The sequence below is a fragment of the Macaca mulatta genome, chromosome 7 (genome assembly GCF_049350105.2).
Source record: "Macaca mulatta isolate MMU2019108-1 chromosome 7, T2T-MMU8v2.0, whole genome shotgun sequence".
Classification (NCBI taxonomy): domain Eukaryota; kingdom Metazoa; phylum Chordata; class Mammalia; order Primates; family Cercopithecidae; genus Macaca; species Macaca mulatta.
Genome location: NC_133412.1, coordinates 176,818,399 through 176,843,452, shown reverse-complemented (window position 1 = coordinate 176,843,452; position 25,054 = coordinate 176,818,399). Strand labels below are relative to the sequence as shown.

The window sequence follows — 25,054 nt, the reverse complement described above, 5'->3', positions numbered from 1 at the left end:
GATACAGGTCACAAAGACTCTGCTGATAGAACAGGATGCAGTAAAGAAAGAAGCAGGCCAAAACCCACCAAAACCAAGATGGCGATGAAAGTGACCTCTGGTCGTCCTCACTCCTCATTATACACTAATTATAATGCATCAGCATGCTAAAAGACACTCCCACCACCACCACGACAGTTTACAAATGCCAAGGCAACTGTGGGAAGTTACCTAAACAGTTCCCTAAAAGGGGAGGGAGCTTCAGTTCCAGGAAATCTCTGCCCTTTTCCCAGAAAGCTCATGAATAATCCACCCTTTGTTTAGCATATAATCAAGAAATACCTAAAAGTAGACTCAGTCAAGCAGCTGATACTGCTGCTCTATAGAGCAGCCATTCTTTGGTTTTGATTTACTTTTTTTTTTTTTTTTTTTTTTGAGACGGAGTCTGGCTCTGTCGCCCAGGCTGGAGTGCAGTGGCCAGATCTCCGCCTCCCGGGTTCGCGCAATTCTCCTGCCTCAGCCTCCCGAGCAGCTGGGACTACAGGCGCCTGCCACCTCGCCCGGCTTATTTTTTTTTGTATTTCTTAGTAGAGACGGGGTTTCACCGTGTTAGCCAGGATGGTCTCGATCTCCTGACCTCGTGATCCGCCCGTCTCGGCCTCCCAAAGTGCTGGGATTACGTGCCCGGCCTTTTTTTTTTTTTTTTTTTTTTTGAGACGGAGTCCCACTCTGTCGCCCAGGCTGGAGTGCAGTGGCCGGATCTCAGCTCACTGCAAGCTCCGCCTCCCGGGTTTAAGCCATTCTCCTGCCTCAGCCTCCCGAGCAGCTGGGACTACAGGCGACCGCCACCGCGCCCGGCTAGTTTTTTGTATTTTTTTTTTAGTAGAGACGGGGTTTCACCATGTTAGCCAGGATGGTCTCGATCTCCTGACCTTGTGATCTGCCCGTCTCGGCCTCCCAAAGTGCCGGGATTACAGGCTTGAGCCACCGCGCCCGGCCTCTGTTTTTGTTTTTTTGAGACAGTCTCCCTCTGTTGCCCAGGCTGGAGAGCAGTGGCATGATCTCCGCTCACTGCAACCTCCGTCTCCCAAGTTTTAATAGTTTCTCCTGCCTCAGCCTCTGGAGTAGCTGGGATTACAAGTGCGCACCACCACGCCCGGCTAATTTTGTATTTTCAGTAGAGACAGGGTTTCACCATGTTGGCCAGGCTGGTCTCGAACTCCTGACCCCAGGTGATCCACCTGCCTTGGCCTTCCCAAGTGCTGGGATTACAGGTGAGAGCCACAGTGCCTGGTCTGTTTCTTTACTTCTTTTATAAACTTGCTTTCACTTAAAAGAAAAAAAAAAAAAAAAGAAAAGAAAATCTGGGGGCTTCAAACTACTAAATGTATTGTCATAACATTTTATATTTAAGTCACTTATAGACAAGGGGAAAATCTCCTCCAAACCGAGAGAGAGAGAGAGAGAGAGAGAGAGATTATACACAGAAAGCACTCCTAAAAACATATGCAATGTAGCAAATCTTTTCTTTACAATTTACTGACACTTTACATTTAGCTGACTCTGGGATGGATAAGCATACAAATACTTGGGTATTGAATCTGAAAACTTTAAAAACTTTTTTTTTTTTTTTTTTTAAATAGAAAAGCCCTTTGGGCAGGTAAAGAAGGAAAGGGAACTAGATCCAAACCAATCTGTGGGCTAACCAAGTGAATATATATAGAGGCAACAAAAGGGTCACCTAGCAGCCTTTGTTCAGAAAGGGTCAGTATGCCCCAGCCAGTAATTTTTAAAACCATTAGGATATAGGAAGTACTATAGCTTCTATAGCTTCTGGTCAGCTCATCGCTGTCAGGTAAAAATGATTTCTATGGACTCTGGGTATCCAGAATGGGAAAAGAATGGAAGTGACAATAGAAGAGAAGAAAAGTGGAGAGAGGCTTTGCCATGACCAGGGAATATCAAGTAACAGCTTTGCACCTGAGCTCCAGAACAGCAAATGAGCCCACCCCCATAAGATCAAAGAGGCTCTGCTTCCTACCGGGCATCCTGCAGGACCTGGGCCCAGAAGACCCACCACTGAAGAAAGCATCTATAGCCAAAGTCCAGGGAAGAAGCTTGCAGTTTCTCTACATCAAACATTCTCACACTTTTTGGTCCCTTTTACACTTTTAAAGATTACTGATTTCCCCAAATGTGGGTTGTATCAATGAATATTTATCATAATACAAATAAAAACTGAGAAATTATTTTAAAAAGTATTTAACAACTGATTTCAAAATAACAATAAGCCCATTATAACACAAATAATATATATTGTATGAACTTTTCATACAAGCTTCTGCATTCGATCTGTTGTGATATCACACATCATGGAACCTCTGGAAAATTCCACTCTACACTTGTGAGAGAGAGAATGAAAAAAGCAAATGTTTTAATAGTATCACAAAAATAGTTTTGACTCTGCGGACTCCTGAAAAGGGTCTCAGAAAACCTCCAGGGATCTCCCCATGCCATACTTTTGAGAATGGCTGCACTATGTACATGAACACCATGTTTTAAAAACCCTGCTTAACTTGGTCTAAAGCCTCCACCTGACCATATTACTTATTCCCTGAGTCTATAACCTCCAGAGGAGCTACAGAAAAAAATCACTTCAACAAGGCACCCAGCAATTCTGACCCTGGAGTGGATGGGCCATCACCACCATTTTCAGGAGGAAGCAAATCAGAACTGGGGAAGGAGTGTAGAATAAATGAGTGTGTGTGCCTGAAAAACGCAAAGTTGGAATTCTAATTTTGTATTTGGAAAATATAAGTGTCAATGGAAACTGAATAAGCAAAAGAAAATACTGACTACTGAAACAGGCAAACACAAACTCTCTTATGCATATCTCAACTGGGGAAAAGACATCTTATTTGTCTTTATAGCCCTAATTGGCACATAAGGAGTACTCAATAAACGCTGAGTTGTCTGGGTGTGGTGGCTCATGCCTGTAATCCCAGCACTTTGGGAGGCCGAGGTGGGTGGATCACCCGAGGTCAGGAGTTTGAGACCAGCCTGGCCTACATGGTGAAACCCTGTCTCTACTAAAAACACAAAAATTAGCCAGGCTTGGTGGCGGATGCCTATAATCCCACCAGCTACTTGAAAGGCTGAGGCAGGAAAATCACTTGAAACCTGGAGATGGAGGTTATAGTGAGCCAAGATGGTGCCACTGTACTCCAGCTTGGGCAAAAGAATGAGATTCCATCAAATTAAATAAATAAATAAATAGGTCAGGCATGGTGGCTCACGCCTGTAGTCTCAGCACTTTGGGAGGCCGAGGCAGGCAGATCATGAAGTCAGAAGATAAGAGACCATCCTGGCCAACATGATAAACCCCATCTCTACTAAAACTACAAAAAATTAGCTAGGCATGGCGGCACGGGCCTGTAATCCCAGCTACTCGGGAGGCTAAGGCAGGAGAATTACTTGAATCTGGGAGGTGGAGGTTGCAGTGAGCCGAGATCGTGCCACTGCACTCCAGTATGGCAAGAGAGCAAGACTCCATCTCAAACCAAGGCGGGTGGATCACGAGGTCAGGAGATCGAGACCATCCTGGCTAACACGGTGAAACCCCGTCTCTACTAAAAATGCAAAAAATAAAATAAAATAAAAATAAAAAATAAAATAAATAAAAATAAATGCTGAGTTGATCTGAGGCCTTGAATACTCATAATTAGTAACCAAGAAACAGGGCTTCTGGTGTTTTAACAGATAAAGTGGTTTTAAAAATTACATAGCTCAAAGTGGAATGAATTTTCTTCAAACTTTACCTTCATAAGCAATTTTACATGGTATACCTGGATCTCCCAATTCCAAATAAACCCTTAGACATACATACTCTTTTCTGGCCTCCATTCTGTTTTATTCTTCCTCCTCCTCATGGCCAAATCCATCAAAGATGCTATCTTTCCAGTTCTTCTCTCTGAGCTCCTGAGACCTGGTTTCTATTTTCACACCTGGACTCTTAATCACTAGTTTCTCAGGGTCCTGCTCAATATCCTCCTCCTATTCTAAAGATTTTTTTTTCTTTTTTTTTTTTTGAGATGAGGTCTCACTCTGTTGTCCAGGTTGGAGTGCAGTGACATGATCACAGTTCACTGCAGCCTCGACTTCCCCAGGCTCAGATGATCCTCCCACCTCAGCCTCTTGAGTAGATAGAACTACAGGCACATGCCACCACGTCCCGCTAATTTTTTTGTAGAAATGAGGTCTCCTTATTTTAACCAGGCTGGTCTCAAACTCCTGGGCTCAAGAGATCTGCCCACCTCAGCCTCCCGAAATGCTAGGATTACAGGCGTGAGCCACGGCATCTGGTCACTATTCCAAAGATTCTGATTCTGTTTTTTTTTTTTTTTCTTTTTCTTGAGACAGGGTCTTGCTCTGTTGCCCAGGCTGTAGCGCAGTGGCATGATCTTGGCTCACTGCAACCTCCGCCTCCCGGGTTCAAGCGATTCTCTTGCCTTGGCCTCCCCTAAGTAGCTGGGATTATGGGTACATGCCACTATGCCCAGCTAATTTTTGTATTTTTTTAGTAGAGACAGGGTTTCACCATGTTGGCCAGGCTGGTCTTGAACTCCTGACCTCAGGTGATCTGCCCACCTCAGCCTCCCAAAGTGCTGGAATTACAGGCATGAGCCATCTTGCCCGGCCTGATTCTGTTCTTACACACGTTTATCTTCAGATACAGCTATTCAATAGCATCTGAAAGAAAAATAGGAGCTCAAATGTTTCATTCAGCTTAACCAAACTGTAGAAAAGTCATTTTATCAAAAGCAACCATGTCCCCAGAGTGAAACATCATCATTTGATGTGACATGTGTATGTGCAGCAAAGAAGCCTGAGCGGGAGTTCCTAATCTCTTCTTCCTCCTAGCTCCCTGCTGGGATGACTCCACCAAAATCACCTTGGCCCAGAGCTGGAGCCTGGAGAGCTCAGGCAAAGCTGAAACCTTGGGGTCACCAAAACAAGTGGTAACTGGGGTATACCCAACTGCAGTGCCTCAGAAAGGTATAGACTGGAGAGAAGACCACCCCTTCATTCCAGTGATTGTGGGGTTGGGTAAAGGGAGACATAACAAACACCAAGGGGGCTCACTAAGTGAGAAAGCCACTTGCTGTGGAAATTTCTGGGAAATTCCATTTACATTCACTCTGATGCCAGCAGGAAAGTGGAAAATTACAAAATAGGGATAGAGACAGCTCATACATGAGAAGGGCTTCTCCCAACAGATTCACAGCAAACACTCACTGGAGAAAAATCCTTATCTTCCGCTTTCTGTTGGTTCACTAACGGTCAAAAGATCCTAACACCCTGCTTCTGAAAGTGTTACAGCATTCACAGCCACTAAAAGAGGAGGCAAAAAAAAAAAAAAAAGACTCCAAGTCCTTTAGGGGGACAGAGTGGCCTGAAGAATGATGCATTAGTCAGCATGGGCTGCCATAACCAAAATACCACACACTGTGGGACTTAACAGTAATTTATTTTCTCACAGTTCTGAGGGGACCTTCTTCCTGGCTTGCTGATGGCCACCCTCTCCCCTGTGTTCTCATGTGGTGGAGAAAGCTACCTCTCTGGTGTCTCTTCATGTAGTAACACTAATCCTATCAACCAGCGTTCATACTTACAACTTCACTTAACCTTCTATAAAGACTCTATCACCAAATACAGTCACACTGGGGGTTAAGGCTTACACATATGAATTTTGAGGCATACAATTCAATCCATAGCAAATGGAGACCAAGTCAAACAACTACAATAGTTGGTTACAAATGAAAACCTCAACACGGAAGAATATCACAAGCATGAAATAGAGTAAAAGAAATAGACACAAAATAATACACTATTATTAATATACTCTAACATTCTATTAGTACAATGTTAAAAGGACAGACAAAACCTATGGTATTAGAAGGTGGCACAGTGGTTCACCTGAAGAGGTGGGGTAGTGAAGAGATCTGAAGGAGGCCAAAGGGAGGCTTTTAGGGTGTGGGTCACAGTATATTTTTTGCCTGGGTCATGGTTATTCAAATGTGTTTACTTTGTGATAATTCATCAAGCTGTACACTTATGATTTGGGCACTTTTTATGTGTGTTACGTTTCTTTTTGTTTTTTTTTTTTTGAAATGGAGTCTCGCTCTGTCACCCAGGCTGGAATGCAGTGGCGCGATCTCAGCTCACTGCAACCTCCGCCTCCTGGGTTCAAGCAATTCTCCTGTCTCAGCCTCTCAAGTAGCTGGGACTACAGGCACACACACCATGCCCAGCTAATTTTTGTATTTTTAATAGAGACAGGGTTTCACCATGTTGGTCAGGCTGGTCTCGAACTCCTGACTTCAGGTAATCCACCTGCCTCGGCCTCCCAAAGTGCTGGGATTCAGACATGAGCCATTGCACCCAACATTTACATTTCAGTAAAGAGTTTTTGTGTTTTTTAAAGTCAATGATGACTTTAAATAAAATGTCAATAGATAATGCCTAAACCTGAAAAACAAGTAAGACTACAAGGATGTTATAAAGTATGAAAGAATCATTTAAAAGACTAAAGAATCATTTTAACAGATTAAAAGTGGCCATCTTGGGAGACAAGGAAACAGGTGAGTCTAGGGGACTGCTTTGTAACAAGTCTTGACTCTTTAAACTGTGTGTAATATGTAACTTGAATAAAAATAATTACATGAAAACTTATTTTCATAACCATAATGAGGACACTGGTTAAAGATGGCATACTGATCACATGCATTTCTCTCTCCTGACACCTGATAGGCCCAACTGAAGAACAAAGACCAAATGACAAAGAATGGCCAAGAGAAGGGAAGGGGTGCCACCAGAAGACAAGTGACTTCAAAGAATTTCTGGGAGATAAAAATCTGACAGCAGTACAGTGGCACATGTAGTAGGGCACAGAAAGCCAACCCTAGAATATGCTTGGAAAAGGAAAAACTCAACTGTCCATAGAAAACAACTCTGCGTTATGTGTGTGGAATGTCCCAGTGTAAAGGCCAATGTTCCTCTGGCCTCTATGAGGCTAAGCCAGGCACTCGTTACCTATTTACTGGGAGTTCTCAGTTTTCTTCTTAAGGCTCCACTCTTGAAGACAGGAACAGAATGAAAAATCACACAAATGAGGAAAGCCTGTGATTTTTCCTGATGTCTTTCTCCATAATTAAGCCTCTTCTTTCAAAAAAGGAGCTACAGTCAATTCTGGTTGTTCATTCTATGAAGTTACTGTGCTCATTGAATTGGTGTATACTAAATCATTGCTTCTAGGGGATTAGGTTTCTGCAAGCCTCTGGTCACAACATTTTGCATCAACTGATCAATACATAAGTTTGTTTTATGTTTGTGTCTGTTTAAGAACACCTTCTTTACTATATATGATTGGTTAACACTGAATTCACAGCCACAGCACTGTAACGCACTGAGTGAAACTTCTAACACATGCATCTTCTTTGTAAAGCATCACAGCCATACACAGTGCAAGGAAAAACTCAACTGTCTAGAGTTTTATCCACGGCAAGGCCATGAGATGCCTTAGAAAGAAAACACACGTGTTAGGTAAGTTTCACTCAAGTATGCATTAGGAAGACTAGACAGCACTTCAGCAGTAAGATTGGGGCCCATTTTAAATAGCAAAATCATCAACAAAAAGTACAAAAATGAAAAAAAAAAAAGGCATTAAATAGATCACAAAAAAGACACTGGTTTACAGCATGAAGACTGAAATAAGAAAGCAAAGTGTCCCCTTGTTGAACCTCAGCTAGGGATGTGCATATTTTTCACCGTTCTGCATATGTCCAAAAAGGATTACCAAAGCACTGTACTGATTTTGGGGTTACAAATAAATTTTATCGAACAGGTAAATTTGCAAATATAGAAACCACAAAAAAATAAGTATTAACTATCTGCCTGGAAATGAATAGTGGTGATGGTTGCCCAACAAATGTACATATACTTGATGTCACTGAACCACACACTTAAAAAAGGGTTAAAATTGTAACTTTCATGTTGCATGTATTTTACCACACACACACACACACACACACACACACACACACACACACAAAGTGTTGGCCAGGTGTGGTGGCTCATCCCTTTAATCCCAGCACTTTGGGAGGCCCAGGTGGAAGGATCACTTCAGCCCAGGAGTTCAAGACCAGCCTGAGCAACATGGGGATGCTTCGTCTCTAAAGAAAATACAAAAAATCAGCCAGATGTGGTGGCACACACCTCTGGTCCCAGCTACTCAGGAGGCTGAGGTGGAAGGATTGCTTGGGCTCAGGAGGTAGAGAGCTGCAGTGAGGTGAGATTGCACCACTGCACTCCAGACTGGGCGACAGAGCAAGACCCTATCTCAAAAAGAAAAACAAAATGTTCAAAACTGTGGAATTAAGTGACTTTTTATGTATAGGGATTAGGTTTATATGGAGCTTTTTTCCCGCACATTAACTATACCTCCAGGTTGTACTAAAAGCATGCTGACTGTTTTTATGCTTTTTTAGTTATATATGTAGTCTATATCTTATATAGAATATGTAAATTATATCTTACACCAAGGCTTTCTTTCACTCTTGTCTGTTTGTTTCCAAAAGTTTCTGTTTCTTTTTCTTAAGAGACAGGATCTCGCTATGTTCTGCAGGCAGTGGCTATTCACAGGAGCAATCTTGATCCCAATCCCCATCACCCTGATCAGCAGGGGAGTTTTGACCTGCTCCATTTCCGACCTGGGCCAGTTCACCCCTCCCCTAAGACAACCTGGTAGACCCCTGCTCTTGGGATATAATTAATTTTTAATTGAAGCAAATCATTCTGGGTTTTAACATTTTTTTGTCAGTGACTACAGTTGTTTTGAATAAAAATTCAATTCACCACTGTCTACCTACCCCCAAGAAACTACTTGCTGAGTTTTGGTATAACGTCAAAGAACGATATCCACAATCACCTGAAAAGGGTATTAATATACTCCCTTCCTTCTGTAGCTACATTTCTTCACACACTTCAACCAAAACAACATATTGAAATAGTGGGAATGCAGAGTAGACACAGGAACCCAGCTAACTTCTATTAGGCCAGACATTAAAGGGCTTTGCAAAAAATTTAAACAATGTCACTCTTCTCAATAATTTGCTTTGGAAAATAGTTGTTTTTCATAAAAATATGTTACTTCATTACCATGTAATAGGATTATTTTTAATGAATTAATATATATTTTAAGTTCCTAAGTAATAACTTCTAATTCAGCAGCTATCAATACATATAACCCTAATAAATAAAAGCTTTGGGGAGTTCTCAATTTTCCATTTATTTATTTATTTATTTATGAGACAGGGTCTCGCTCTGTCACCCAGGCTGAAGTAGAGTGGCACAATCTTGGCTCACTGAAAGCTCCGCTTCCCAGGTTCACGCCATTCTTCTGCCTCAGCCTCCTGGTAGCTGGGACTACAGGTGCCCGCCACCTCGCCCAGCTAATTTTGTTTTTGTTTTTTAGTAGAGACGGGGTTTCACCGTGTTAGCCAGGATGGTCTCAATCTCCTGACCTCATGATCCACCCTTCTCGGCCTCCCAAACCGCTGGGATTACAGGTGTTGAGTCACCACGCCCGGCCTCAATTTTCAGTTTAAAGGAGTTCTGAGACAGAAATGTTTGAGAACTGCTGTTCTCATCAATGGCATTGTACATAACCACTGAAACGAACAATTATGATGATTAGTGGCAACATAGAAAACTGCTTTGGATAAAATTCCAAGGGCGGAAAAAACAAGATACAAAATTATAATCAAATATATGTTGAAAAAACATGTATATGGAAAATACACAAAAACGAAAATGGTATTCAGAATATTAGGATTGTGGGGGTTTTTTTCTTCTCTATTCTCCAAACTTTCTGTAAAGTTGTTAACATAGTCTTCACCAACAAACTCGTGACTAAACATATAACCATTTATGCAAAGTCTCAGGAAGTTTCACACACCCCAGGATGAAGAAATGGGGTTTCAATAGGCCTAGTAGAGAGAGGACAGGAGTGAAGCACCAGATGAAAATGCAGGAGGGGGAGGACTCATGATTGAGGGGTGGGATCATCTGTTCCTCCCAGGCAGAAGAGAAGGTTCTTATCTAGAGAAACTGAATACTCTCAGAAATCTAAGGACACAAATATCTGGGGTCTTCAATAAAAGCACCAGACAACTCCCAATAGGAAAGCTCTGTGGTCAAACATGTCCTATTCATACAAACACAGCTTGTGATCAGACGCTTAGGGCTCCACATTAGGTACCGACAACCAGAGGCTACCAGACTACCACAGAAAGTCTCTACATGAAAGAGAGGTTAACAAGAAAGAACCCCAAAAAGAAAGAGAAACAATGCAAGGAACGAAAATCTACTTTATAAAAAAGCTTAAAAAAAAAAAAAAAAGCCAAGAGCTAGATGCTGTAAAAACAACAACAACAAACAGATGAAAATGATCAAAGAGTGAGCTGCGGAGAGAAGAGGAGACACACACACACTTTTTTTCTTTCTTTTTTGAAACAGAGTCTCGCTCTGTTACCTAGGCTGGAGTGCAGTGGCGTGATCTCGGCTCACTGCAACCTCCGCCTCCTGGGTTCAAGTGATTCTCCTGCCTCAGACTCCTGAGTAGCCGGGACTACAGGTGTGTGTCACCACACCTGGCTAATTTTTGTATTTTTAGTAGAGACGGGGTTTCATCATATTGGTCAGGTTGGTCTTGAACTCCTGACCTCAGGTCTCGATCTCTTGACCTTGTGATCGGCCCACCTCGGCCTCCCAAAGTGCTGGAATTACAGGCATGAGCCACCGCGCACAGCCTTCATGAGTATCTTTTATGTTCACAACATCCTTGTGACTTAAATGCATGATACAGATTGTCCCTATTCCCTTCTTTTAGAAAATTCTTTTCACTATATAATTCTACATCTCTGTTCTAACCCCAAGGACAGCAGTTAAAACTCTCAACATAATACACAGTAACCCTTTAACTTATACTAACTCAGAATGAATTAAGTCCCCAAATCATCAATGCCACTCTTCCCGTAACCCTCTGGGTTTTCTTCAGAGGTTTTAGTTCTTCAACAGGCAAGATACATCACATTCCCATCACAGGGCAAGAGAACACTGACAAAAATAAAGATGTTAGCTGAGAAAAGTACTAAGTAGCCGGGTGCGGTGGCTCACCACAACCAGGCTGGAGTGCAGTGGCGTGATCTTGGCTCACTGCAAGCTCTACCTCCCGGGTTCACGCCATTCTCATGCCTCAGCCTCCAGAGTAGCCGGGACTACAGGCGCCCGCCACCACGCCTGGCTAATTTTTTTGTATTTTTAGTACAGACAGGGTTTCACCGTGTTAACCAGGATGGTCTCGATCTCCTGATCTGGTGATCCACCTGCCTCGGCCCCCCAAAGTGCTGGGATTACAGGCGTGAGCCACCGCGCCCGGCCTACAGAACTGTTTTTTAAGTCATGGGACAAATCTTCACGAAGACATGAAACCCAAATGTAATAAAGAAAAAGATTAAATGATTTTGCCACAAAAATACTTTAAAACTTCCCACAAACAAGACATCATAAACAGTTAAAAGAAGCAATCTAGGGAAAAATATTCATAACCTACATTAACAGACATATCAGACAGATGACTGAAACATAAAGGGTTTAACTTCACTAAGATTAAAAAAAAGAAAAATGAATAAAGGATATAAACAGGAAACTTGTTTTATTTTTATTTATTTTAGAGAGTGTCCTCTGTTGCCCAGGCTGGAGTACAGTGATACAATCATAGCGCAATGCAGCCTTGTACTCCTGGGCTCAAGTGATCCTCCTGCCTTGGTCTCCCAAAGCACTAGGAATACAGGCATGAGCTACTGTGGGGGGCCAGGGAACTTGCTTCAAAAAGAAATTATGAATGACAAAAATATATAAAAAGATCATAAATCTAAGTTGTGAAAAGGGAAAAAGCAACTTCTGGCTTTTTCTACACCCTTTTTTTGTCCATATGTGCTATGGTTTGAATGAATATCCCCTTCCAAACTCATGTTGAAATGTAATTGCTATTGCAGCAGTACTAAGACACGGGGCCCTGCAGAGGCAATCAGACTGCAAGGGCTCTGCCCTCTTTTCTTCCTTTCTCCTCCTCTTCTCTTCCCTCCCCGCTGCTCCCCACCCTTTGCCCTTCCATCACGCCCTTCATGTATCAAGAAGGTCCTGGCCAGATGCAGCCCCTGGATCTTGGACTTCCCAGCCTCCACAACTGTAAGAAATAAATTTCTTATCTTTATAAATTACCTAGTCTCTGGTATTGTGTTACAGCAGCAAAAACAGACTAAGACATTCAGATAGACAAAAATTATCTACAGTGTAGAAGCATGTAGGAAAATGAACACTTTCATTCATTTTGGTAGGATAATAAAGTAGATACATCACTTTTTATTCAAAACCAATTTATTAGTATCTATTACAATGTCAAATATTCATCCACTTTGACCTAGAACTTCCATTTCTAGGAATTATCCTGCAGAAACACCTAACAAGGACACACAATGCTAAAGAATGTCCACTGCAGATCTGTTCGTAACAACAAAAACTCAGAAACAACCCTAATGCCCACTGACAGGAAATAAACTATGGCACCACCATACCCAGGGAGGCTATGTTGCCTTTAAACTAATATGTCAGATCTATGAGTACTAAGATCCAGACACGGTCAAGGTACATTACTAAGTAAAAAAAAAACCTATCATCATGTCCCATATAAGTCCCTTTTTGTTAAATTTTTTTTAAAGTTAATGTTTATACAGAAAACTCTGGGAATATATACCAAACTGCTGAAAGTGACTGTCTTTGAAGAGATAAATTTCAAGGAACTTACTTTCTACATAATTAATTTCTATAATGTTTACATTTTATGTCATATCTACAATAGGCAAAAAAAAAAAAAAAAGAGTAAAATGATTTTGTTCAAAAGATTTTTCTTTTAAGTTCTGGGATACATGTGCAGAACGTGCAGGTTTGTTACACAGGTATACACGTGCCATGGTGGTTTGCTGCACCCATCAACCCATCATCTACATTAGGCATTTCTACTAATGCTATCCCTCCCCTTGACCCTCACCCCCTGACAGGCCCTGGTGTGTGATGTTCCCCTCCCTGTGTCCACGTGTTCTCACTGTTCAACTCCCACCTATGAGTGAGAACTTGTTCAAAGTTTTAAAAAAACTGAGAAAATTTTTACATTAAACCACTCTGCTAGTCATATTCAAGCATTTCTAGAGAAAGAACCTACTAGAAGTAAACACCACAGGCCAGACTCCAGACAATGTTAGTTAGGTAAGGTAAATGGGAGAGGGTGTGTCTGTCCCAATGCTGTCTTAGCCCACCATCTCTGCCCACATAAGGAAGCTGGCAAGTAGCTACTTGGAACTAGTGGGAACTAAGAAACTCAGAGGTCTGGTTCCTTACCTCAAGAAAGCTTTAATCAAGGACAACAAGGACAGCTCTGCCCACACAAGCTGTTTACAGATTCCAAAAGCAGTCTATAGCAGCTCAACAACGAGTCTTAACTAAAAATCCACAAGGATTTTATCACTAAAATTGATGAACTGTCAAGAGGCAAATTTCTGGCAACAGTCTTTTAAAAATCCAGTTAGCATAGTCCAGTGCTTCCCAATCTTTTCCAAGTCTCAGCACACACAGGAAATGAGAATATTTACAGGACACACTGCTTCAAACAGAGGATGCTTGCTGACAGATGACGGATCCGGGGCTCATGCTCTTGCAGCCCCAGGCCTGGTGGGCTGCAGGCATGAATGCTACGTGTCACAGTCTTGGACCCTCCTGATGGCACATCTATCAGGAGGATCCTGCACAGGGAGAGTATTTGTTTTAAAAGCTTCCATCAAGTCAGGCCAGGCACGGTGACTCACACCTGTAATCCCAGCACTCTGGGAGGCCAAGGTGGGTGGATCACCTGACGTCAGGAGTTTGAGACCAGCCTGGCCAACATGGTGAAACCCCCTCTCTACTAAAAATACAAAAAACCAGTTGGGTGTGGTGGCAGGTGCCTGAAATCCCAGCTACTCGGGAGGCTAAGGCAGGAGAATAGCTTGAACCCAGGAGGCAGGAGGTTGCAGTAAGTCAAGATCACGCCACTGCACTCCAGCCTGGGCAACAGAGTGAGATTCTGTTGCCACCCGCCCCCCGCCAAAAAACAGTATTATTACATCCATTTAACAAATATTTATTAAGTACCTAACAGGTTCCAAGCACTGTGTTAAGTTCTGTCATCTTCCGCTACAGACTGGAGATAGCCTGCAGAATAGAGGAGGAGACAGACAAACGAGCAATTCCAATACAATGTAAATTGTGCTGTGTAAGGGGAGTATCGGGATTTTTATGGAACCCCATGCCTGGGGAAAGGGGATTTGTCAATGATTATGTCTCAGAAATGTTCCCTAAACAGAAGAGTAAAGAGTACTTCAGGTACAGGAAACAATAGGCGCAAAGACCTAAATACAAGAAACTATATCAAAGGTTGGGCATGCTAGCTCACACCTGTAATCCCAGCATTTGGGGAGGCTGAGGTGGGCAGATCACTAGGTCAAGAGGTTGAGACCATCCTGGCCAACATGGTGAAGCCCCGTCTCTACTAAAAATACAAAAATTAGATGGGCATGGTGGCACACGCCTGTAGTCCCAGCTACTCAGGAGGCTGAGGCAGGAGAACTGCTTGAACCCAGGAGCGGAGGTTGCAGTGAGCTGAGATCACAACATTGCACTCCAGCCTGGTGACAGAGCAAGACTCCGTCTAAAAAAAAAAAAAAAAAGCAGCAAAACAGGCTCTGTACCATACAAATAGAACAATAGGAGGGAGTTAGTTTTGTGGTTTTAATGCATATATTTTTTGATTAATAGGAATAGGGCCTATAAGAAAGTCATTTCACCAAGGTTAGGAAAGTATGTGCCTTCCTACACAATAACTGATTAAACGTACGCTATGAGAAAAGTAAATTAAGAAAATTATTGAAGATAAATTTGTAAATATTGACAATACTATTGATTAGCAAGCAAGTAACATCAGCTCATACAAATTAAGTGTATTCCTGAAGTTAAAGACAATTTTTACTGTGGTGGCAGGTATTTGCTACTGAAAAAGAACAAAACATTACCTATTTTTAAGAGTAAAGATTATTTAAACCCTCTATGATATTTCCAACATTTAAAGTAATGGGAAAGCAAAAGAACTCCCAGATGGGCGCAGTGGCTCACGCCTGTAATCCCAGCACTTTGGGAGGCCGAGGCAGGCATATCATGAGATAAGGAGATCGAGACCATCCTGGCTAACACAGTGAAACCCCGTTTCTACTAAAAATACAAAAAATTAGCCGGGCATGGTGGTGGGTGCCTGTAGTCCCAGCTACTCGGGAGACTGAGGCAGGAGAATGGCGTGAACCTAGGAGATGGAGCTGGCAGTGAGCCAAGACTGCACCACGGCACTCCAGCCTGGGCAACAGAGCGAGACTCCATCTCAAAAACAAAAAACAAACAAACAAACAAATAAACAAAAAACTCCCAGACACCTAATATATGTTTCATGTTCTTTTGAGAAAGCTTAATTAGGCTGGGCGTGGGGGCTCATGCCTATAATTCCAGCGCTTTGGGAGGCTGAGGCTGGCGGATCACCTGAGGTTAGGAGGTCGAGGCTATAGTGAGCTATGACTGCGCTACTGCACTCCAGTCCAGGTGACAGGGCGAGGCTCTGTCTTGAAAATAAAATAGGCCAGGAGCAGTGGCTCACGCCTATAATCATGGCACTTTGGGAGGCCGAGGTGGGCAGATCACGAGGTCAGGAGTTCAAGACCAGGCTGACCAACATGATGAAACCCCATCTCTACTAAAAATTAAAAAAAAAAAAAAAAATTCAGCCTGGTGTGGTGGTGTGCGCCTGTAATCCCAGCTACTTGGGAGGCCGAGTCAAGAGAATCGCTTGAACCTGGGAGACGGAGGGTGCAGTGAGTTGAGACCATGTCACTGCACTCCAGGCCTGGGCTACAGCGCAAGACTCCATCCCAACCCCCACCCTCCCACCACCAAAAAAAGGAAACAGCTTAATTAGTCAGGCATGGTGGCTCATGCCTGTAATCCCAACACTCAGGGAGGTCAAGGGAGGAGGACTGCTTGAGCTCAGAAGTTCAAGACCAGCCTGGGCAACATGGTGAGAACCCTGTCTCTACAAAAAAAAAATTTTTTTTTTTTTTTTTTTTTGAGACGGAGTCTCGCTCTGCCGCCCAGGTTGGAGTACAGTGGCCAGATCTCAGCTCACTGCAAGCTCCGCCTCCCAGGTTTACGCCATTCTCCTGCCTCAGTCTCCCGAGTAGCTGGGACTACAGGCGCCCGCCACCTCGCCCGGCTAGTTTTTTGTATTTTTAGTAGAGACGGGGTTTCACCGTGTTAGCCAGGATGGTCTCGATCTCCTGACCTCGTGATCCGCCCATCTTGGCCTCCCAAAGTGCTGGGATTACAGGCTTGAGCCACCGCGCCTGGCCTACAAAAAAATTTTTTAAAAATTAGCCGCGTGTGGCAGTGCATGCCTGTAGTCTCAGCTACTCGGGAGGCTGAGGTGGGAGAATCGCCTGACCCCAGGAGGTCAAGGCTATAGTGAGCCATGATTGCACCACTGCACTCCAGCCCGGGTGACAGGGTGTGGCCCTGTCTTAAAACAAAATAGGCTGGGCGCAGTGGCTCATGCCTGTAATCCCAGCACTTTGGGAGACCAAGGCGGGTGGATCATGAGCTCAGGAGTTCGAGACCAGCCTGACCAACATGGTGAAACCCCGTCTCTACTAAAAATACAAAAAAAAAAAAAAAAAAAACAAAATTAGCCTGGTGTGGTGGTGTGTGCCTGCAACCCCAGATATTCAGGAGGCTGAGGCAAGAGAATCACTTGAACCTGGGAGGCAGAGGTTGCAGTGAGCCGAGATCGTACCACTGCACTCCAGCCTAGGTGACAGAGTGAGACTCTGTCTCAAAAAAACAAAAACAAAAACAAAAAAACGAGGTCAGGAGATAAAGACCATCCTGGCTAACACGGTGAAACCCCGTCTCTACTAAAAATACAAAAAATTAGCCCGGCGTGGTGGCGGGCGCCTGTAGTCCCAGCTACTCAGGAGGCTGAGGCAGGAGAATGGTGTGAACCCGGGAGGCGGAGCTTACAGTGAGCCAAGAAGGCGCCAATGCACTCCAGCCTGGGCGACAGAGCGAGACTCCATCTCGAAAATAAATAAATAAATAAATAAAAACTAAAATAAAAACAAAACAAATAAATAGCTTACTTAGCTTAGAAATAAGGCCAAATATATCTATATTCTTTTCTCTCTCTTACATAGAAATAAACAGAGCAACTGTCATAACAGAAATAAGCATAACTGGTATTTACCTCTCTGCCTGTAAGGATATGTCTTGCCAATTTTACTTTTGCAAAATTCCCCTTGCCGATTGTTTTCAATAGTCTGTAGTTTCCGATGTGAGGTTGTTCGTCTGCACAGGAAGCTATAGAGTTTCTACACCGAGCTCCTGAACGGCTGGTACGAGAGGTAACTTCTTGACGCCCATCTCCATGTGACGTGTGCTGCAATACAGCATACACAAAGATAAGGAAACGAGAGAACACAGAGTGCTTGCCAAGTTCTAAGAGCTTCTAGTTGAAGAAACAACATTCCTACTTTAAGTATCTAGCACTTCAAAGGAATTTAACCACATAATATAAATTTGAGGAAAATGAGAATTCTGAGACGAAAAATACCAAGTGTTGAAGTTCAATTGGGTGTTCAGGAATAAATTAGATATTTTGCATATGTGGCTGCCATATATAATAGGAGTAAAAGGGCTGCCTTCTGGTTATACAGTGCTTAACTTTTCCATATGCTAGTAAGTGCACCTGCACACCTGCGCCTCACTACAGCCCGTGCAGCAGGGGAAAAGCTAATGTCACCATTCACCAGATAAGGGTACAGCTACCTAACTGTTCAGGGGGAAATCTATAGAGAATCTGAATTCCCAATTTTCTTCTACACTACACTGCTAACAGTAATTCAAAACAATGTGCTTTACAGAAATAGCTAGATTGTGTGGCCCTTAATAGATGGCCATTGTTGGATAGATGAATAAAGTACTCAATATGTCTCTACCCTATGAAATATTCAGGCCCGAGAATTACACTTCTGTGTACACACTGTGTACACAGCTGTATGCGCAGGCATCCTGCTACTACTGCTCCCTTGGCCCCCACACACAAAGGATGAGATGTCCCAATCCCTTCCCCATTGTGGCTGTTAACTCCTGCCCAAGGGAGGCTTCTCATTCCACATGCACTCACAGCCACTTTCTACCCCCTTTACATGTTTCTCTTTTCCAACTTTTTATCCAGGAAAATGCCCTGTCTTTCTCTATGTACCTATAAATCAAAACAAGCCTGATTTAACTAATAAACTGCTCTGTAATATACTCAAGTCAAAGAAAATGAAACTCAGTGTTTTAAAGTGAAAGTAAGCTTTAAAACTTCTGCCATCTACCTCTGAATTTCTCAAAAGATGTCCTTTTCAGAATTTCCACACTAATCTCCATCTACTTCTTCACTATTTCTCTAATATTTTCACATTCACATACCAGGTTTGGGGATAGGCTCTTGTCTATTTTACTCAATTATCACATAATACGGCATCTCAAACAACAATTTCTATGTTTTTACTGCAAATGTCTATTTTAGATAAAACAGGCTTTTTATGACCTCACTACAAATCTAGGCAACTTGTAAACATTGTTCCTATAACAAAAATGATTCTAATTTCCATATTAGAACTTGGGGAAAATAGTCCATTTATAAATATGGAGTTGATAAAAGAAAAGACTAAAATGATAATAAAGCTTTGACACAAAGGCTTTAATACAAAAACAGGTAGATTTGGTTGTGCACAAGATGCATGCTATTGTAACTGCAGTCTAGTTTTTTTTTTTTTTTTTTTTTTTTTTTTGAGACGCAGTCTCACTCTGTCGCCCAGACTAGAGTGCAATGGCGCGATCTCGGCTCACTGCAAGCTCCGCCTCCCAGGTTCACGCCATTCTCCTGCCTCAGCCTCCAGAGTAGCTGGGACAACAGGCGCCCGCCACCATGCCCGGCTAATTTTTTGTATTTTTAATAGAGACGGGGTTTCACCGTGTTTGCCAGGATGGTCTTGATCTCTTGACCTCGTGATCCGCCCACCTCGGCCTCCCAAAGTGCTGGGATTACAGGCGTGAGCCACCGCGCCCGGCCTGCAGTCTAGTTTTAAAAGAAGCTGGGTGACCATGTTTATGTTTATTTCTACATGATTTTAATTACACTAGAATTTAAGTTTCATGAAAACAAAAACAGGAATTTATTATTCCTTATATCTTATAATAGCAGTTGGTACAAAACTCGTACTCAATAAATATTAGAATGGCTGACTAAATGATATAAATGCTAACCGCTATAGTGTTCAGAAGGTTAAAAATAAGGGAAATTTCTCTTTTTTATCTTCTGAATTTCTTCATTCATTCATTGAATATTTACTGAGTGAGCTACACACACACACACACACCAGGCACTATTTAAGGTGTGGGAAAAAGCAGTGCATAAAGCAGTCCATGTCCCCATGAAGTATGTATCAAGTGGTTTTACTATCTGTGCAAAGAAAACATACTCATTGAAATTAAACTACTGGCCAAAATTTTCATTAAAAAAGCTTTTGCAATGTAAACATTCATTTTCAAATTTATATGTTTCATAAATTCAACCTTCATGTGTGAAAGCTGATCATACTAATTGGGTCATTCTACTCATACTCAACTAAATCAGAGTTGAGGGCCAGGGGAGGGGGGCGGGGTAGGGGTGGGGGATTATAACATTGCTCCAAGATTATAATTCTCTGTAAGCCTGACTGCTGAAACTGCCTACTGTAACCTGAAACCAGTTTATCTAATGGCTACTGAAACAACTTGTTGCTGACTCTAAGACCAGTATTACCCACCACTGTCACTCACCAATCAGGGCCTGCCACCTCCCCAAAACTTTACTAGTGCCAATGACCTGTCTTTCAAAATATGTAACACTTCTCTTTATAAAACCTCCATCCTTTACTTTGCTCTTCATACATACTGAAGACCACCCTGTGGTCTGTGTGTGTGCCCCAAATTGCAATTCTTGCGTCCCAAATAAAATATTTTAACTTCAGAGATTCATCTCTACGTTTTATTTGACTTTGACGTGTGTTTTCTATAATGAGGCAAATTGGTGAAATAATAATTTTCATGCAAACCAACTGCCTTCTATTTAATGTAAAATAAAAATATTAGAAAAATCTTGTGTTTTTTTTTTTTTTTTTGAGATGGAGTCTCACTCTGTCACCAGGCTGGATGGAGTGCAATGGCACGATCTTGGCTCACTGCAACTTCCGCCTTCCAGGTTCAAGCAATTCTCCTGCCTCAGCCTCACGAGTAGCTGGGACTACAGGTGCACACCACCATACCCGGCTAATTTTTGTATTTTTAGCAGAGACAGGGTTTCACTATGTTGGCTAGGCTGGTATCGAACTCCTGACTTTAAGTGATATACCCACCTTGGCCTCCCAAAGTGCTGGGATTACAGGCATGAGCCACAGTGCTCGACCAGGAAAATCTTAAGATTCATAGGCATCCAACGTTCCTATCTTTGCTTACTCACCAACATGCTTGTAATAAAATACTAACTCCTCAGCACTTCATCCACTAGCAATGTAACCTTCACAAGGACAGACTTTTTGTGTTTTGTTCATTATCAGATATTACGCAAACCTGAAACAGTGCCTAACACATGGTAGATATGCAATACATTTTTGCTGAATGTTAAACACATGGTAGATATGCAATACATTTTTGCTGAATGTTAAACGAATTCAAGGCCCGCTCATCTCTTCGTCCTCTCCCACTACATCATCCAGTATACCCTAGCTTTGACTCAGTCAGTGTTGTTCCCTCCATTTGAATGTCCTCTATTCTCTTCATATCTAAGGAAAACCTACTCATTCTATTGTGTTTGTATCATCTGTCACCATCTTCATGAAGCCTTTTATGACTCTCCCTGCATCTCATCAGAGCTTCTTACTTCTCCTTACTGGGATCCCAATGTACTTCGCTTGTATCTCACTCTATTATGCTACTTTTTTTTTTGTAGACAATACTATTATTCACCACACTGGCTTTTTTACATCTGCGTTCCTGGAGGACTGCACTCCCTTCCCTTGAGGTTAGGCATAGACAGCCATGTGACTAAGTTGAACACCTCCTGTGAGTGAAAATGAATGCCATTCCCATGCTGAAGCATTTAGTCACCTGTGCTTAACTCTCCAGCCCTGTGTTTTGCTCTCTTGACCCTAAGCATTGCCCTAAAATGGATGGCCACAAGACCAAACTGGCCTGGACATGGAGATCAGTTTCCATGGAGCCAATGAGCCCTCAAGCAGACTTGGTGTGAGCAAAAGTTTTTTATTGTGTTAAATCATGAGGATTTTGGTGGCATGTATTACCACAGCATAACCCAGCCTAACCTAAAACACGCTCATGCACATCAACAGTCTTAACAGAAAGCAGAAAGAAACTTGTATTTCCTCACACAACAGACTGACAGATCTGATGCTTGTTAGGGTTAAACTTAATATATTTAATTCAACGTTTCCTGACAAAGTTCTTAAATTAAAAAATTTAAGAGTTAACTTTTAAAACATTCCCTCAAAACAGAAGCAAATTAAATTGTCTTTTGCTTCCATCTGGCCTTCATTGTATTTTCCCAAGAATCCATCACTGACCCTAAGAAAAAGTTCCCTATTCCTATACCACAGCACTCAATACCAACTTTAAACATTTAAACAAGTAATTCTGAATTCTTGTACTGTTAATTATTTCATACACGTATTTTTTTCTTCCTAAGGAGCCAATAAATAACTTGCATACACACACACACACACACACACACAAACGTTATATAATTTTTTGATAACCACTTGATTTTTTTTTTTTTTTTTTTTTTTGAGATGGAGTCTTGCTCTGTCACCCAGGCTGGAGTGCAGTGGCCAGATCTCAGCTCACTGCAAGCTCCGCCTCCCGGGTTCCCGCCATTCTCCTGCCTCAGCCTCCCGAGTAGCTGGGACTACAGGCGCCTGCCACCTCGCCCGGCTAGTTTTTTGTATTTTTTAGTAGAGACGAGGTTTCACCGTGTTAGCCAGGATGGTCTCGATCTCCTGACCTCGTGATCCGCCCGTCTCGGCCTCCCAAAGTGCTGGGATTACAGGCTTGAGCCACCGTGCCTGGCCTTTTTTTTTTTTTTTAGACAGGGTCTCGTTCTGTTGCCCAGGCTGGAGGGCAGTAGTGTGATCGATCATACCTCACTGCAGCCTCGAACTCCTGGACTCAAGGGGTCATCCCACCTCAGCCTCCCTAGTAGCTGGGACTACAGGTGCAGCACCACACACGGCTGATGTTTTAATTTTTTGTAGAGATAGGATCTCATTATGTTGCCCAGGTGGGTCTCAAACTCTGGCCTCAAGCAATCCTCCTGCCTTGGTCTCCCAAAGTGCTGATATTACAGGTGTAAGCCACCATGCCTGGGCTACTTTATAATATTTCATGGCAGACTATGCACATAATGGGTACTCAAAAGCTGCTGAGTTTTATTCTTATGGATTAAATGAGTCCTGATTCTTCTCCCTCCTGTGGAACTGAGCTGGTACCACTTCATCCGCCATGAAAACTAGAATATGTACACTGCTACTGAAAATAATGCAGAATACAGCCAAAGACATGAGATTTCCTTCTTCAAGAAGTTGAACCTGTGTTTAGGGAGACCACATGGCCAAATACTTGTTTTCTCAAACTTCTCTGCAGCTAGAGATAGTCATCTGGCTTAGTTCTGGCCAGTTCTCATTAGTTAAAGTCTACTAGGTGGCAATGTAATAGGGGCTAGGGGTTGGTAACGCCTTTGTTTATCGTAAAAGGGGAGGCCAGGCACTATGGCTCACACCTGTAATCCCAGCACTTTGAGAAGCCAAGGCTGGCAGATCACCTGAGGTCAGGAGTTCAAGACCAGCATGGCCAACATGGTGAAATGCTGTCTCTACTAAAAGTACAAAAATTAGCCAGGTGTGGTGGCACATGCCTGTAATCCCAGCTACTCGGAGGCTGAGGCATGAGAATCGCTTGAACAAGGGAGGCGAGGGTTGCAGTAAGCTGAGATCCCGCCACTGCACTCTAGCCTGAGCAACAGAAACTTCTTCTCAAATAAAAAAAGGAGGGTGGGGAGGGTGGGGACAGAGTTGCCAGTACAGTTCCTTCCTCCTTCCCTGAATGCAACCATGTAGCTGTAGCTGTAAAATGTTATCCTGTAGCTACAGGGTCTCAAACATGAGAGAAAAGACAAACTATTTAAAAAAACCACCAACTCCAATATTACTGAACTGCTGATCCAAAGCTAGACGCTGCATACCTCCAGATTTCTTTTTGGAGAAAAACAAACCCTTATTTGTTTAGGGCACTGTGTTAGTTAGGTCTTTGTGACGATCAGCCAAAGCACTACTAACATAGGGGCCACATCAATGCAAAGCAATAAGAAAAATGGGAATGTGCTCCATTTTGTTTTACATGTTAGTTCTTAATTTTGCCCACATAAAAAAGAACCATGGATTGGAAATCACTGTATAATCAGAAAACAAATTAAAACATAAAAGACACATTTTAAAAATCTTTTTTAAAAAATCCTTGCCGGCAGGAAGTCCGTAAAAATTATTTTAACATCAATATGGTTTCACAATAGAAATTTGGCCCTTGTATCTACCAGGCAGAGAACCAACCTGAAACTTGAGAGGCCTACTTAAGTACCTCCCACAAGAAGAAATCAGGTTTACAAGTTTAAAACAGCAACAACTTTATACTATGTTTCAAATCTTCCTGAACAGAACTTGGCCCCTTCTGTAAAACACAAGTGTGCCCTTACATTCTTTCTATTTCTTAAACAACAAGCCACCTCCTTAACACATAGGCAGGGTTTCCAAATGTTAAAAAACAAAAACAAAAACAAACTACAAAGCCAAATTATGACAATAAATGGCTGTCCTCCAAGTATTTTGTACTTTAGAGATATTCACAAAGTCACGTTTCACTTTTGAAAGCAGCTAGGCAATTATTTCATTCAATGTAGAAAAAGGATTTGATAAGATTGAACAATTTATAATATAAAAACTCTTGGCCAGGCAAGGTGACTAATGTCTGTAATCCCAGCAACTTCAGAGGCTGAGGCAAGAGGCTTGCTTAAACCCAGGACTTTGAGACCCGTCTGGGCAAACATAGCAAGACCCTGTCTCTACCAGAAAGCCCCCACAAAGCTCCTATAGCAAACTAGGATTAGAATGGGATGCCTGTCCTTGATTTGATAAAAATCATCAACCCCCCCCCAAAAAAAACAACAAGAATGCACCCAAAGCCAAGGAATGTATAAACAGATTCTAAAAATCATAGAGAAATACAAGTTAAAACCACAATGTAGTATCACATTAGGCCTGTTAAATAGGGAAAAATTAGAAAGCTCTGAAATGTTGGCAGAGAAACGGGAATACAAAAACTGTGGTGCACTACTGATGGAAGCAGCCATCTAGAAGAACAATCTGACATTTCCTGTGACCCAGCAAGTCCATTCCAAGCTATACATCCCAAAGAAACTCTTACATTGCTCCATAAGGGGACATGCATGAAGATGTTGAAGCATTTTTTTTTGTGGTGACAGAGTTGGAGAAAATTAACATGTGCACCTCTGGCAAGCAGACTGGTAAAATGTTGTAGATGCATACATCTCACTGCTATTCAGCAGTTAGATGCAATATATTAAGTGCACAGATGAGACATATGCAATATTTACATAAAGTAACAAACATACCAAAATAAACTATGTAAGAACACATACACATACTAAACACATTAAAAC

At 42.3% G+C, this 25,054-nt stretch overlaps 1 protein-coding gene and 2 long non-coding RNA genes across 49 annotated transcripts in view; 1 reads left to right on the top strand and 2 right to left on the bottom strand.

Moving 5' to 3' along the window:
* MARK3 (microtubule affinity regulating kinase 3) overlaps positions 1–25,054 on the bottom strand; it is a 119,003-nt gene that overhangs the window by 80,940 nt on the left and 13,009 nt on the right. For 39 of the 47 annotated variants that reach the window (XM_077941934.1, XM_077941936.1, XM_077941940.1 and 36 more), the window contains one exon: positions 17,468–17,659. The exons of the other annotated variants lie outside the window; for them this stretch is intronic. Coding sequence is in view for 30 of the 39 variants with exons in the window: in XM_015144541.3 (XP_015000027.1) it covers positions 17,468–17,659 (192 nt within the window). In the remaining 9 variants the exon portion in view is untranslated. The remainder of the gene's footprint in view (positions 1–17,467; positions 17,660–25,054) is intronic. 47 annotated transcript variants of the gene reach the window in all.
* Positions 1,598–15,951, top strand: LOC144330453 (uncharacterized). The gene is made up of 3 exons (XR_013396633.1): positions 1,598–3,001; positions 6,614–8,364; positions 15,546–15,951. It is a non-coding gene; the product is annotated as an uncharacterized LOC144330453 (long non-coding RNA).
* Positions 6,124–6,947, bottom strand: LOC144330444 (uncharacterized). The gene is made up of 2 exons (XR_013396624.1): positions 6,373–6,947; positions 6,124–6,238 (listed from the first exon to the last, which is right to left on the bottom strand). It is a non-coding gene; the product is annotated as an uncharacterized LOC144330444 (long non-coding RNA).